The 15,416-nt window shown below is 39.9% G+C and overlaps 1 protein-coding gene across 2 annotated transcripts; it reads right to left on the reverse strand.

Moving 5' to 3' along the window:
- Positions 1-2,742: 2,742 nt before the first annotated feature.
- Positions 2,743-11,375, reverse strand: dapk2a (death-associated protein kinase 2a). 2 transcript variants are annotated; one of them, XM_084107479.1, is made up of 10 exons: positions 11,087-11,375; positions 9,759-9,826; positions 7,043-7,264; positions 6,764-6,902; positions 6,463-6,592; positions 6,088-6,136; positions 5,968-5,994; positions 5,732-5,884; positions 5,000-5,045; positions 2,743-4,463 (listed from the first exon to the last, which is right to left on the reverse strand). In XM_084107479.1, the coding sequence occupies exons 2-10, from the start codon at positions 9,818-9,820 to the stop codon at positions 3,837-3,839; spliced, it is 1,455 nt and encodes a 484-aa protein (XP_083963605.1). In that variant the 5' UTR covers positions 9,821-9,826; positions 11,087-11,375; the 3' UTR covers positions 2,743-3,836. The 2 variants fall into 2 exon arrangements, with proteins under 2 accessions (XP_083963605.1, XP_083963606.1); XM_084107480.1 differs by having other exon boundaries at positions 7,043-7,280; positions 11,087-11,221.
- Between the last annotated feature and the right edge of the window lie 4,041 nt (positions 11,376-15,416).

Here is a 15,416-nt window from a genome sequence, read left to right on the forward strand (position 1 = left end):
TGGAGGTGGTTGGGGCATGGGGTATGGGCATTCCACCAAACTGCAGCTCCCCATCAGCGGCCTGGTGGAGGAGTTTAAAGTTGCTCGAGCCAGGGAGGATATGATGTACCGAGACTTCTCTGACGCTAAAGTTGCAACTGCAGGAATCTTCGTGAAGACTAGAAGGAAGTGGCAGGCCCAGGAAGCTGTCGACAGAGCGGAGGCATGACTGTGGCACAATATTTTGGTGGGCACTGTGGCAGTGGGGCGGTCAGGACTGGGCGGTTTTCCCAAACCTCGCTATGACAAAACCCATGGAAAGGTGAAGCGTCAACTGGTACAGGATGAGATAAGAGCAGAGGTGGAGGAAAATTGCTGCACCAAGATGGTTGGTATGTACAAACAAGGAGCCTGGACCAGATGGGAGCATGCAGAATCTCACAAGATCACCTGGTCAGAGCTCTGCTATGCATTCAATTTCACATCCAATCAGTTTATGACGTTCTCCCCAGCCCGGCCAACCTACATAGCTGGGGAATGCCAAAAACTCCAGCGTGCCAACTGTGCAAGAGGAAGGGCACCTTGGAGCACATCCTCAGTTGCTATTTGAAGGCAAAGTGTGAAGGGCGATATCGCTGGCGCCATACAGCCTTTGGTGGATACAATCAACACAGCGATTCAAGATAGCAAGAACCAGCACGCCCCCAAACAGCACAACCCCTTCAACAGAGCTGGGGAGAAGGCACCTCATCGGTCTAGCTCCGCGGGAGGGTTTATAGCCATTGCACGGGACTGGCAGCTCCAGGTCAACCTAGGAAGGCAGCACAAGTTCCCAGAAAACATCGCTACCACTCTGCTCTGCCCAGACATGGTATTAACAACGGAGTCGACAAAGCAAATGGTCTTGCTAGAACTGAACCATTGGCCCTGGGAAGACTGGATTGAGGAAGCCAATGAGCAAGCGCAAGAAGGCTAAATACGCAGACCTTGTCACAGAGTACTGGAGCAATGGTTGGAGCCCGATGTGAGCCAGTTGAGGTTATAGATATATATATATATATATATATATATATACACAGTGAGGAAAATAAGTATTTGAACACCCTGCTATTTTGCAAGTTCTCCCACTTGGAAATCATGGAGTGATCTGAAATTGTCATCGTAGGTGCATGTCCACTGTGAGAGACATAATCTAAAAAAAGAAATCCAGAAATCACAATATATGATTTTTTAACTATTTATTTGTATGATACAGCTGCAAATAAGTATTTGAACACCTGTCTATCAGCTAGAATTCTGACCCTCAAAGACCTGTTAGTCTGCCTTTAAAATGTCCACCTCCACTCCATTTATTATCCTAAATTAGATGCACCTGTTTGAGGTCGTTAGCTGCATAAAGACACCTGTCCACCCCATACAATCAGTAAGAATCCAACTACTAACATGGCCAAGACCAAAGAGCTGTCCAAAGACACTAGAGACAAAATTGTACACCTCCACAAGGCTGGAAAGGGCTACGGGGAAATTGCCAAGCAGCTTGGTGAAAAAAGGTCCACTGTTGGAGCAATCATTAGAAAATGGAAGAAGCTAAACATGACTGTCAATCTCCCTCGGACTGGGGCTCCATGCAAGATCTCACCTCGTCTCAATGATCCTAAGAAAGGTGAGAAATCAGCCCAGAACTACACGGGAGGAGCTGGTCAATGACCTGAAAAGAGCTGGGACCATCGTTTCCAAGGTTACTGTTGGTAATACACTAAGACGTCATTGTTTGAAATCATGCATGGCACGGAAGGTTCCCCTGCTTAAACCAGCACATGTCAAGGCCCGTCTTAAGTTTGCCAATGACCATTTGGATGATCCAGAGGAGTCATGGGAGAAAGTCATGTGGTCAGATGAGACCAAAATAGAACTTTTTGGTCATAATTCCACTAAACGTGTTTGGAGGAAGAAGAATGATGAGTACCATCCCAAGAACACCATCCCTACTGTGAAGCATGGGGGTGGTAGCATCATGCTTTGGGGGTGTTTTTCTGCACATGGGACAGGGCGACTGCACTGTATTAAGGAGAGGATGACCGGGGCCATGTATTGCGAGATTTTGGGGAACAACCTCCTTCCCTCAGTTAGAGCATTGAAGATGGGTCGAGGCTGGGTCTTCCAACATGACAATGACCCGAAGCACACAGCCAGGATAACCAAGGAGTGGCTGTAAGAATCATATCAAGGTTCTGCCGTGGCCTAGCCAGTCTCCAGACCTAAACCCAATAGAGAATCTTTGGAGGGAGCTCAAACTCCGTGTTTCTCAGCGACAGCCCAGAAACCTGACTGATCTAGAGAAGATCTGTGTGGAGGAGTGGGCCAAAATCCCTCCTGCAGTGTGTGCAAACCTGGGAAACGTTTGACCTCTGTAATTGCAAACAAAGGCTACTGTACCAAATATTAACATTGATTTTCTCAGGTGTTCAAATACTTATTTGCAGCTGTATCATACAAATAAATAGTTAAAAAATCATACATTGTGATTTCTGGATTTTTTTTTTTAGATTATGTCTCTCACAGTGGACATGCACCTACGATGACAATTTCAGACCCCTCCATGATTTCTAAGTGGGAGAACTTGCAAAATAGCAGGGTGTTCAAATACTTATTTTCCTCACTATATATATATATATAATTTTGTAAAAATTATTATTATTATTATTATTGGGTCAATCCATCTCAAGTGGTCCAATTGCAAATTTACATTTTTTCTATTTTTTTATGAATGCATATTTGAAAAAAAAACTTGGTTTAACCACAGCGCCTGTCAATATTTGGGATATATGGAAGTTTAGGATCTCCAGTGCATATTTTAAAATAACAATAAAAAACTGGTGACTTTGCAATACCAATACATAAGAGGTAATCACAAAAAAAATTAAGGCAAATTTAAAATAGTCAAGCAGCCAAATTTAAATTGGATTAAAAGCGCTTGAGATGGAATGACCCTATTAATATATATTTTTTTAAAAAAACATTAATTAATGAATACAAGGTTCCTACACATTTTCAAATAAAAAATGTCATACTTTTCCAGACTCAAATTTCCAAACCTCTCTAGATTTCTCAGACCATATTTAACATAAATTGTTCATACAGCATTTTATTTTATATATAGTAAAATCATCTGAAAATACTTCCTAAGGTTTTTTTCATTGGTTTTCTCGAAGTGATAGCATGCACTTACATAATGACAAGAAACCTACAACGGTTTATAACCTGCATGTATTCACCTCTGACAAATCAGTTTGATACTGTAAATGTGGTTTGATGTTGCACGATCACCAAACAGCAAAGTACAGTCTGAATTAAACATTCAGTACAGTATGAATTAAATGATCATTTACTCCTTTATCTGTTGCTGGTAATTTGTTTACACATTCGTGTGCCTTTAATTCATTCAGTCGTGCTTGACAATCACCAAACGATCACTAAACTTTAGCCATGAAATCACTCTGCTTGTATGATAAAATTATTTTTATAAATTATTCAATTTCAATTTTAGAAAACTGAATAAGGGAAATAGTTGGAAATTACTCAAATCAAATTTCATACTTTTCCAAACTGCATAATAAACCTGTTAATATATTACTTCAGTTAAGATTATGTTAGGATGACTGTCTATATCTTTAAACTGTTAACCATAAATAATCAGAACAGACACAATAGTTTTATATTTAATGTATAGCTCTCTCTGACTGACCATACCTGCTTTTATTCAGATCAATATGTCCCAGTGCAGTATCTTCAGCATGTTTACCTCGCCAGTGTTTATATAACGATGTGTAATCAGTGGATGGTGGGTTATTAATATGTCATCTCTGCTGGTCCAGGTTGCTGCCGGTCAGCAGGTCTCCTCCACAGGATCTATTCAGCAACTCTTTCAGTGCTTCATTGACATCGGTATTAAACACGCTGCTAAAGCTACAGTTTGGGAAGGTGACCTGGAATGAACCCACCACTTCCTGTACCCACTGCAGCTCGGCACAGAGCTCCTTCTGCAGGGCCTCAAAACGTGTCTGCCTCTCCTTGTATCGCTCGCTCACTCGGCTAACGCTGCCATCCACGCTCCTCATGTCTTCGTGAACGCCCCGTCTCTGGGCTTCGACTTTACGAAACTCATAACGAAGCTGGGACAACTCGTGTCTGATGCTTTCGCTTTCTTCTTTGTACCACATCTCCTTCTCATTGTAAATGGACACTAGTGCATCAATGTCCTCCTGCAAGGAGTCGTGGGCCGACGCCAACTGGCAGAAAGTGCCCTCCATTGCTGACACGTCCTCTTCCACCTGTGCGAAGCGTTCAAAGTTGATGTAGGTGTTATTAGGAGGCATGCTGGAGTGGGACTTGATGGTGTACTCTTTAAGACGCTTCGTCTTCAGCTGCCTACGCTCTCTCTTCCTCTCTGGTGCTTTACTGCGCTCGTCCTTATGCTCATTAGACTGCCAATAGACAATGGGGTTAAGATTGAGAGATATTTAAAGATTAAGAGAGAGAAAGCATGAAATAGAGAGGGAATATCAAAATGCACGGTACTATAAAGACAAGAATGATAACTATAAAGATGACAATAATGATGACTATATTAGCAACCACACCAAAGCACAGTAATGTCTGCGACTTCAAATGCTCGAGCTCTTTAAAGCAGTATGGACTCTGCTTTGGAATGGTATCCAAACTGCTTTAAAGAGCTCAGGCGTTTAAAGTCGCAGGCGTTATTGTGCGTTGGTGTGGTTGCTTATATTGGCGGTCAATGTTTTTATGCTTCATCAGATGGAAAAAAGTTATTCCAATTATACAATTCCTCTGTGTTATTGTTGTGTGGATGGTGTGAACTGTTATTTTACATTTAGAACAGTTTTTAAAACTAAATCTTTATTGTTATCTTTACTGATATTGATATTGATATTGTCCTTGGTGTGACTGTGAAAGGGCCTTAAATGCCTTTCAGGTAAACAATCTCAAGCTGATAACATACCTTGATCCAAGGGTGGTTCAAGGCATCTTGAATTGTAAGTCTCTTTCTGAAATACATAATTGAGATGGTAATTAATGCCATATTACTTAAAAACAAGCATCATATTGTTGTAAAGTTTTCTTTTATCGAAGCAGAGACCAGTGAGACAGTTGGGATCGCGTTCAACGGAAGTTATTCTTTATTGAGAACTCCGCTGTACGTTGCTGTAGAACTTCCAACATGATCTAATCTAACATAACTTTACATGGTATCTTATAGGCATTTTAGGAGGAGGGACTTTTGGGGGTGGAGACAAATTCAAACAAAGCATGTAAATGAGTATACAGGTTAAGGTAACACCCTAGACTGAGGGTCTAGCCAATCCTAATTCAATCAGCATAAGGCTCCAAGGGCCATTTGGGTCCGAAAGCCATTTGCAGAACAAAAGGTGAGATTCTCAGTGAATCATTCGTGTGCTAATCCCATCAGTTCTGAGTGATACTGGGACTCAAAGAGCCATTAAAGACAATGAGGTTAGAGTCTGTGTGATCTGACTCATTTAACTTAAACTGGTAAGACTCAATAAGCTTAATTTATACCTCAAATGCTAAAATCAGTATTCTTCACCGTGATGTTTATGTAAGGAAGCATATTTGAAATAGATTCTTAAATTTGGAACCCTTCAATATTTTGTCACAAGCTCAAATTTCACACTCAAATACACACGACCTCAGATGATCTCAGCTCACTCACTTGGTGTCCTTTTCTAGCAGTTGTCGTATAAACTTCTTGGCAAGCTCACTGGTGTGGCCAAAGAATTCATCATCAAACTCATAGTTCATGGCTGAGATGTTTCCCAGGGTGTCTTGCTTCGTTTCTCCTAGGAAAGGGGACGCCCCGCTCAACCTGCATTTAGAAAGCATATTAGCAGAACATCGCTAAAATCACACATTGTTATATTTATAGGCTTAAAAAAATTGTGTACTTACAGAATATATGTAATAACACCAACACTCCTATAAAAGGAAAGCACTTAATTATTTGAAATAAAAAACAGCATCAAATTATTGAGATATTTTATTTAATATACATTAAAAAAATTATCTTACCACATATCTGCTTCCAGTCCCAGTGGTTCATAATTCACAATTTCTGGAGCTGAAAACAGCAAAAATGATATGTAGTATAAAGAGGAACAAAACAATAAGAATTTAAAAAAGTGTGATAGTGGTCGTTCACACAGAACGTGTTTTTGCATTCCACTGTGCTGCTTTTCCATTGTTTTTTCTATGTGAACATGAGCTAGACGGATGTGTTTGAATGCCGCTGCATTACACCGCACTCTAAAAATGCGGAACTCAAGTTCGTTCCACAACCCTGCGTCTCACGTTTTTCAACGCGAAAACATTTTCTGTGTGAATGGCCCCTTAGTGTGCACGGTTAAGGCTGCAGGCTTTAGGGTTTAAACAGAACACATATCATACCAACAAACTCTGGTGTTCCAAAGATGTTTTTAAATTCAACCCCTTCAGCAATCTTGTGGGCCAAGCCAAAATCAATGAGTTTGATCCGGGGAAGTGGGGCGTTCTTATCCAGAAGCATGATGTTTTCAGGCTGCGAACCGGAAAATAAATTATACACACAGGAGCACACCCACACTCATATGCACACAAAGACACACTGTTCTACTGACAGAGAATTCTTCAGTGTTCCACATCTGTCAGCGCAAATATGCTATACTGTAATAATCTGAGCAGTGTTATGAGACCAGTGGGTGTACTGTACCTTCAAGTCAAAATGAGCAATATTCCTTGTGTGTAAATAGTGAACACCCTCAAGAATCTGTTTAATAAACTGTGTAGCTTCCTCCTCACTTAAAGACTCTTTCTGTGCCAGAAAGTCGAAAAGCTCTCCTCCAGACACCCTACAAAAATACATAATCTCTTCTCAATAAGCATAGGCAGGTGAACTAAAACTAAAATATGCACTTAAAAAAATGATGCAAGCGCAAACTAATATAATAATTAAATCATTTGTATTAGCATTAATACAAGCTTTACTCACAGCTCCAAAATCAGCACCACATCTGTCTTGTTCTCAAACACATCATGTAGCATGACAATATTGGGATGCTGTATCTGCTGTAGGATGTTGACCTCTCGCTCAATCTCTTCTCGGAGCACACCTCGCCGGCTAGCATTACTCTGGCGTTTCTTTATGAACTTAGCTGCAAAATCCCGGCCTGAGCACTTTTCACGACACTGCTTAACAATTGCAAACTGCCCGCTGAAAGACACATGAACTGTTATAAAACACACAGACAACAATTTCATATTATAAATATAAATAAATAACCATATACAAAAGCATATATAAAGGCATATATAAAAGGTATTTCTAGAAAAGATTTTCAGATTTGAAACTACACTGTGGAATCACAACAGTCTTAAATTGAGACTTAATACAAGCAAGGCACCATAATGCATCTTGTGAGTGTAAAGGAAACATGGGACATTAATTTAAATTGGTGCTGTCAAATTGATTAATTGCGATTAATCGCAACTAACATAAAAGTTTTTTTTACATAATATATGTGTGTGTGTATATATATATATATATATATATATATTGTTATATTTATATATATATTATATATACCGTATACACACACACACAGACATATATTTATACATATACATAATAATATACAGTGAGGAAAATAAGTATTTGAACACCCTGCTATTTTGCAAGTTCTCCCACTTGGAAATCATGGAGTGATCTGAAATTGTCATCGTAGGTGCATGTCCACTATGAGAGATCTAAAAAAAAAAATCCAGAAATCACAATATATGATTTTTTAACTATTTATTTGTATGATACAGCTGCAAATAAGTATTTGAACACCTGTCTATCAGCTAGAATTCTGACCCTCAAAGACCTGTTAGTCTGCCTTTAAAATGTCCACCTCCACTCCATTTATTATCCTAAATTAGATGCACCTGTTTGAGGTCGTTAGCTGCATAAAGACACCTGTCCACCCCATACAATCAGTAAGAATCCAACTACTACCAAAGAGCTGTCCAAAGACACTAGAGACAGAATTGTACACCTCCACAAGGCTGGAAAGGGCTACGGGGAAATTGTGAAGCAGCTTGGTGAAAAAAGGTCCACTGTTGGAGCAATCATTAGAAAATGGAAGAAGCTAAACATGACTGTCAATCTCCCTCGGACTGGGGCTCCATGCAAGATCTCACCTCGTGGGGTCTCAATGATCCTAAGAAAGGTGAGAAATCAGCCCAGAACTACACGGGAGGAGCTGGTCAATGACCTGAAAAGAGCTGGGACCACCGTTTCCAAGGTTACTGTTGGTAATACACTAAGACGTCATGGTTTGAAATCATGCATGGCACGGAAGGTTCCCCTGCTTAAACCAGCACATGTCAAGGCCCGTCTTAAGTTTGTCAATGACCATTCGGATGATCCAGAGGAGTCATGGGAGAAAGTCATGTGGTCAGATGTGACCAAAATAGAACTTTTTGGTCAGAATTCCACTAAACGTGTTTGGAGGAAGAAGAATGATGAGTACCATCCCAAGAACACCATCCCTACTGTGAAGCATGGGGGTGGTAGCATCATGCTTTGGGGGTGTTTTTCTGCACATGGGACAGGGCGACTGCACTGTATTAAGGAGAGGATGACCGGGGCCATGTATTGTGAGATTTTGGGGAACAACCTCCTTCCCATACATTGTCATACAGTGTGATTTCTGGATTTTTTTTTTTAGATTATGTCTCTCACAGTGGACATGCACCTACGATGACAATTTCAGACCCCTCCATGATTTCTAAGTGGGAGAACTTGCAAAATAGCAGGGTGTTCAAATACTTATTTTCCTCACTGTATATTAATATTAATAATTATTATGAATATTTTATTAAATAGTATTAACATAACTTATTGATTAATATTATTAATAATATATTATATATTATTTCATACTATTTTTTCACACAGATTGTTAGTTGTTGTTATAGTCAGTTTATATCAGTACTCAATTACATTGTTGATGTTTTTACACTGTTAGAGCAGTTTTAATCTCTGATTTTCACAAGCACTGTGCTGGGATGAAAGTTTTGGGTTGGGAGAATGACTCAATATGTCCCCTATACATGGCACCTATGAATGCATCTGTGTAATGTGTATCACCAGTGTTGCCAGACGTATGATAATTATCGTATTTGCGTATCAATAATGAAGAAAAAAAAAACATAATGTATGATCATTTCAGAATTGTGTGACACTTCAAATGATGGTCGTTGTAATCATAGGGCTTCTATACTCATTGATCTAGCTGTGGATTCTACGTCTACCGTGAGAAGAACGTGAACGAGGTGTTACATGTCTTCCATCTCATCTCACGTTATGTCTTCTCTGCCAGTCATCGTGGAGAATGACTCTCTCATGAGCACAAGCTAATGTACTTTTTGTATATTGTATACAAATTTGTAAGTTATATCATTAACATGTCATCTCTGTATGTTTACAATAAATAGCTATATTCTGTACGTTTGACTCGTGTACGATAATTTTCTTCCAAATACTATCATTTTGAGCTTCTGGTATGATACTTTGACATTATGATGATCAGTGTTGCCAGATTGGAAATGTCAAAGTATCATACCAGAAGCTCAAAATGATAGTATTTGGAAGAAAATTATAGGCTATTGCACCAATCAGCAAGTAAATCAATAAAACACTAAGTAAACAGCAAAATTCTTACCTTCCAAGTTCCTCTCCAATCTCATAGAAATTCTCAACCTGCTGCTGCTTGAATACAGCCATTGTGATCTTATTTAAAACAAAACAAAAACTCTTAGATTTACTGGACTCATAACACACAAAGACTTAGAATTGTTTAAAGAACAATATAGCCTAAATGATCTGTGCATGATGTCAGTCAAAATGGCCCTTTATTGCATAGCCTATAGGCTACAATAAAGCTGACCATACAGTATTATATAGTTTGTTGTGACCTAAATATTTCATTCATGATGGAGGGACAAATTTAGATCTTACTCAAGTGTGCAAGATAACGACGAGGCCTCAACTATATTTAGCCTAAATTTATCCAAGGAAAACGGGTGTCTAAAATGGAAAATGAAAAAACAAACTCACAAAATGCAAATTGGAAAGATCTGTTTTGACAGGTATTTTCTGACTTATAAGATGTGCTTCCCATGCTATTAGCAGATCTGATGTGCCTTTTGATGTTACGACAGATGTTAAAGGAGCTCATCTTGAGTAGGGCTGCACAATATTGAAGAAAAATGCGATATGCGATAACTCATTAAATAATGCGATATTCGATATGCGATACGATAATGCTTAAAGTGTGTAAAATGAAAAAGATCTTAAAAATATATTTAAAATTATATAACCTACATATGTGTTTCACATTATTTTTGTGACAAGAAAACGTCCCCACAACTTCTGAAAGTGAACAGCAGTGTTTTACTGTAGCATAAGAAGTGTTATTTTAACATCACGGGTTTCAGAGCAGGATATCCGACATTAGGTTTATTTAACAACAGAAATTGAATAATCAAATGTAAAAATAAAACACTGCTTAGTTTTTTACTATATGAATTAAAATATACTGATTATTATTAAAGCTTCAAAAGTTATTCAGCCAAGAGTAGTGAGTGATTTTCTCTTTGTCTTTTGTTCATGATCCCAGTTATTGCTTGTCGTTGCGATATGCATTGCGATATTTGCGATATTTCGATCATTTCGATATATTGTGCAGCCCTAGAAAGAAGCATTTTTACCTGACAAACATGACAGCTTTATCTAGCCTAGCCTACTAGCAGTCACCCTAAATATGTCTGATCGTCACAACACCGGATTACCATATGATCTCAAAAAGACGGTGTAGCCTACTGCACTTCTTTAGGCATTCGAAAAAATATTTAAAATATTCTAGTTACACAAGCACGAGCAGACGTTCTGTAATAAAAAAAAAGTAACATTTAACGGCTTAACCAAAGGGTTTGTGCGGAAAAAAATGCATATGTTTAAGATCATTAGTACAAGCACACGATAGCCTACCTGTCATCACTAACAAATATGTTAGGCTACGTTCTGAATCCTTTCATGCGTTTTTCATAGAGGACAGCGCACTCGTCGTGAGACCCAGCAGCTTGTTTCTAAAAGTGGACACGCCACCTGTTGAACTCATGCCTGGGCGTAAAAACGACAACACACTGACAGGCTTGTCCCATGACTTAAAAAAAAAAAAAAAAAAAAAACACACAAAAAAATAATAAAGGATTCTTCTGAATAATGTTGTCACCTGCCCGTTTAGTCGCTATGTCGCTCACTGCAGTCAGTTTCAGTCAGATTAATCAATGTTGTTTGTTGTCTCACTCCTCTCTTCTCTTTACTGCTGCTGACATGTGCTAAAAATTATCACTTTTAACACGTGGAAAATAGATGATTTAGTTTTTGCTGAAGTAATGAAACCCTTGCAAATAGGCAAGTTACTTTTAAGTAAATATAATAATAAAGATCATGTCATACTTTTAACCAAGATTTATTTTAATAAGACTTTTAATTGTACAGCAAAAGCTATCAAAAATATTAAATTAATTCAATAATTTAAATGTTCATCATAGAAGAGGTGTATTCAAGTCATTGTTTGTATGATTGCTATAAATTCAAGACTAGTTCCTGTCCTGGCTGTAAAGTAGTTTTATGATCTCCTCCATGTGGATTTTGATTTTGATTTGGATACTCCTTTGTTTCGTCATGCAATTTACACAACCACCGTTACAGAAAACGAACCTAGATTGGATCATTTTTTTGTAGCCTTAATCTTTCTTTTTTCCCTCTTCCCCCTCACAATAGACCTACCCGCTATCCAACTGCTATGCCTGGAGTAGAAAGACCGTTCAGTGGGTGACCACACAAGGGACTCTTTAGAACTGGTGTGCCTAACTTACTATCTGAACCGTTCGCTCTGCATTTTTTACCACAACAGTCCAAGGCACACCTGCCAGTGAACGGTCCTCTGGGATATTTCGCCGCGTATGTGGAGGGTCATCGTGATTTTGCCAAGTAAGACATGTTCCTGGATCAACATATTTTGTTGATCCTGGAATAACATTCCTGTCCCAAAATTTAGTCCTTACCCTATCCCTAACCCTAAACCTAACCCTACCCATAACTTTTCCCTAAAATCAGAGGGAAATGATAGGTGAATAAGACTGATGTTGAAGCACCTCACCCTGGTTGTAAGCCTAAACTTGACATAAACTGTAAACTTGTCCCTCAAATCTGATTGGTTGATTGGAAAGTTGTTCCAGGATCAACAAAGATGTTGATCCAGGAACATGTGGTACTTGGTGAAATCACGTTCACCGTATGTGGAGTGGGTGCTGGTGAATAAAGTATCAGCATTCACCATCTGCCCCACTGTAGATGACATCACCAGCCCCACTTCAGCCCTAGAGCCCAGCCCCCCTCCGCCTCCACCTTGGCTCCTCCCTCCCTCGGCTCCTGCATGACTATCACCCTTACAGCTCTAGCGGGCTCCCTCGTCCCTCCGGCTCCGTCTTGGTCAGACGTCACTCTGCCTACACTATACGGACTTCCGGGTCTCCGGCTGCGCCCTTCGGCTCCGTCGGGCTCCACCTTCCCTCCGGCTCTGCTTTGGTCTTCAGTCCCACTGGCTCCGCTCAGTCCTCTGGCACCCCCTCAGACACTCGTCGCTGCAGCGGCGCCTCGGTCGCTTGAACCTTCAGTGTGGACCTATCAGCTCTCCATCTCCGCCTGTGTCTTCACCTCCCTCGGCTCTGTCTCCGTCTGATGTCCAACTGGTTAAACTGGCTCCTTCCTCCGTCGACTCCGCTGTGGGCCTTTATCCTGGCTGTTGTCTGGGTCCCCACCTGGCTTCCCCTGCTCCTGGCTCCTCCCTCTGTCATCTCCTCTCATCTCGTGTCCTACCCTTCGCCTGCTACACGTCGTCCTCCAGAGCTCCCTCCTCGATTAGACTTTTTATGGCATAGGGACGTGCCTTCCGGGAGGGGGGACTAATGTAACATGTAGTTCTATGTCTGTTTAGTTTTGTTTCGGTTTTCCCTATTCTGGGATTCCCGAGTTCCCTGTGCTTATTAGTTTCTATAGTTCCTAATTCACGCACCTGTTCTGTTTTCCGTTGAATACTCCCTCTGTGTATGTAAGCCTTCAGTTCATTCAGTTTTTTCTTCAGTCTTGTTTACGCTTATCTGTTTTTCTATGTGATAGTTTTTGTTAATAAAGACTGTTTATTTTGGACACTCCTTTGTTTCATCGTGTTATTTACATAGCCAACACTGTCATATTATTTTTCAAATTTAATCTAAAACACTTACTAAAAATGAAATGCAAATATAGAGTCAATAAATATTTGGTTGAAATGTCTTTATGCTTTGAGGTCAATAATCAATATCATTGAAATGACTTCTATTAATTATAAGACTCTGAAACTCTGAGACTTTTTTTCCCAGTTGAGTATATTCACTTATGTATTAATACTGTATAGTCTATGAAAATGTGCAGTGGTTGGCCTAGTTCCTGATCCAATCTATATTTCTTTTAATCTTTAATATTTATAAGGATGGCAACTCTGGCGGAAGAACCATCCAAAGATAATGCAATGAACTGGCACGGATTAATGCACAGGCTTGCCTAGGCTGCAGCCTAGGGGCCCCACGTGTGCAGGGGCCTCGGATTGGCCAGACAATTTTTTATTTATTTTTTTTTTTATTTACTTAAGCGCAAAGGCACGGCGCCAGGATTCCAGTTTTGGATGGGCCAGACCAATTGTGGGTGGGCCTTAAATTAAAAAACGTTAAATTAAAAACCTTATCCAATCACTGTTTAACCTAATAAAAAATACTGACTATACTGTTATATTATCTGTGCGTATACATAATATAGATTTTAATAGCTTGATGCTCTTAAAATATTTTGTTGCATTGTAAAAAGTTTCGGTGCATAGGACGGACATATCCGCGATCGCTCTCCATGGTTCTGACCAAAGAAGAGTGCTTTGGAATCTCCATTACGCATCATACGCATCATACCTGGGCTGCGTTTCCCGATAATGCTGTCTCTTAGCGCGCTACGAAGACTCATAAGGTATAACTTAACTAAAGGTATACTACCACTAAAGGTATACCATTGCTAGGCGTCTTCAGAGCTATCATCCACTCGCAAGGCAGAGGCGCTGAGAGGCAGAGGCGCTGAGAGGCAGAGGCGCTGAGAGGCAGGGGCGCTGGCGCCCTTCTAGCAACAGCGCTGGTCGCGCTAGCATCCTGGGGTGGCAGAGACGAAGATGTGCTAGGTGATGTGGATCTCAGCTCTCTTCATCTCCTGGTTGCAGCGATGACTCCGAGACTGTGTGCGCGTTTAAGGTAGCCTACCTAAACAACGACTGTTGCAACAGGGCCGAGGGCTGGGTTAGAAAATATGTGACGTCATTATGTTTTTTAATTTAATCAATGTTGATTATGAAAGTGAGCATGCAGCATGAGAAAGATATTATAGCCTACATCATGAGATGTGCAATGTCTGGAGACATGGAGTGGGTAAAACATGATTTTGATCTCTTCATTGAGTCTTGTTTTGTAGAAAGTCTCTTTTTAAAAGATTTTAGTTTTGTATAAATTGTATCTTAATTTTTATCAATGTTTTATCAACCAATTGCCTGTATTTACTAAATAAGAAGCAAATATATAGCAGACAATGTAATAAGGCGCCGACACGATCACTTGCATTGCACAACTGGAGGGCGCCGAAACTCAGCTTGTGCCTCACAGATTTGAGAAATATAGGCTATCTATTATAGAAAGCTTCAAATGTCTACTTTCAAACGAAAATATTCAAAACCAAAAGAAATAGGCTATTCTCTGAATATGTCATCTGAAATGTGCATTTCTCTCTGGCGTTCATGGCGAATCCGCATCGTCAACTTCATCTTTGCAGCGACACAGAAAACACCAGTATATTAATAAATAATTAAATGTCTCCTTGCTATTTTAGACACATTCATAATCATTACTTTTACCGGTCCTTTGTGGCAAGCTTTATGCGTGCGTTCGCGCTCTTAGGGTATATAGCCTAAGTAATTAAATTAATCTAAAGGGGCGATTTGTCCACAAATGGCTTAAATGAACAACTACTAGTCAAAAAAAATGTAGTCGGAGGCAGCCCTTATTCCACATATTTTCGAGCCAGGCAGCAGGCCATTCTTCTGGGTTGAGCGTGTGACCCTGCGGAATGAACGAGCGGAATATTCAGAAATGCGCTCTCCGCTCACGAGCTCTGAACGGAACAAACCCGAACCTCACTGTCTGCTGAACTTGCGCAGAAACATCAAAATAGACATAGCCAGCTT

Source organism: Abramis brama, assembly GCF_963993115.1.
Source record: "Abramis brama genome assembly, chromosome: 3".
Classification (NCBI taxonomy): domain Eukaryota; kingdom Metazoa; phylum Chordata; class Actinopteri; order Cypriniformes; family Leuciscidae; genus Abramis; species Abramis brama.

Coding starts and splice junctions, on each gene's coding strand:
- dapk2a (XM_084107479.1), bottom strand. CDS start 9,820: ATGGCTGTATTCAAGCAGCAGCAGGTTGAGAATTTCTATGAGATTGGA. Junction 6,593..6,763: donor TTGCTCATTTTGACTTGAAG/GTACAGTACACC, acceptor TCCGGTTCGCAG/CCTGAAAACATCATGCTTCT. Junction 5,885..5,967: donor GGTGTTATTACATATATTCT/GTAAGTACACAA, acceptor TTCTAAATGCAG/GTTGAGCGGGGCGTCCCCTT.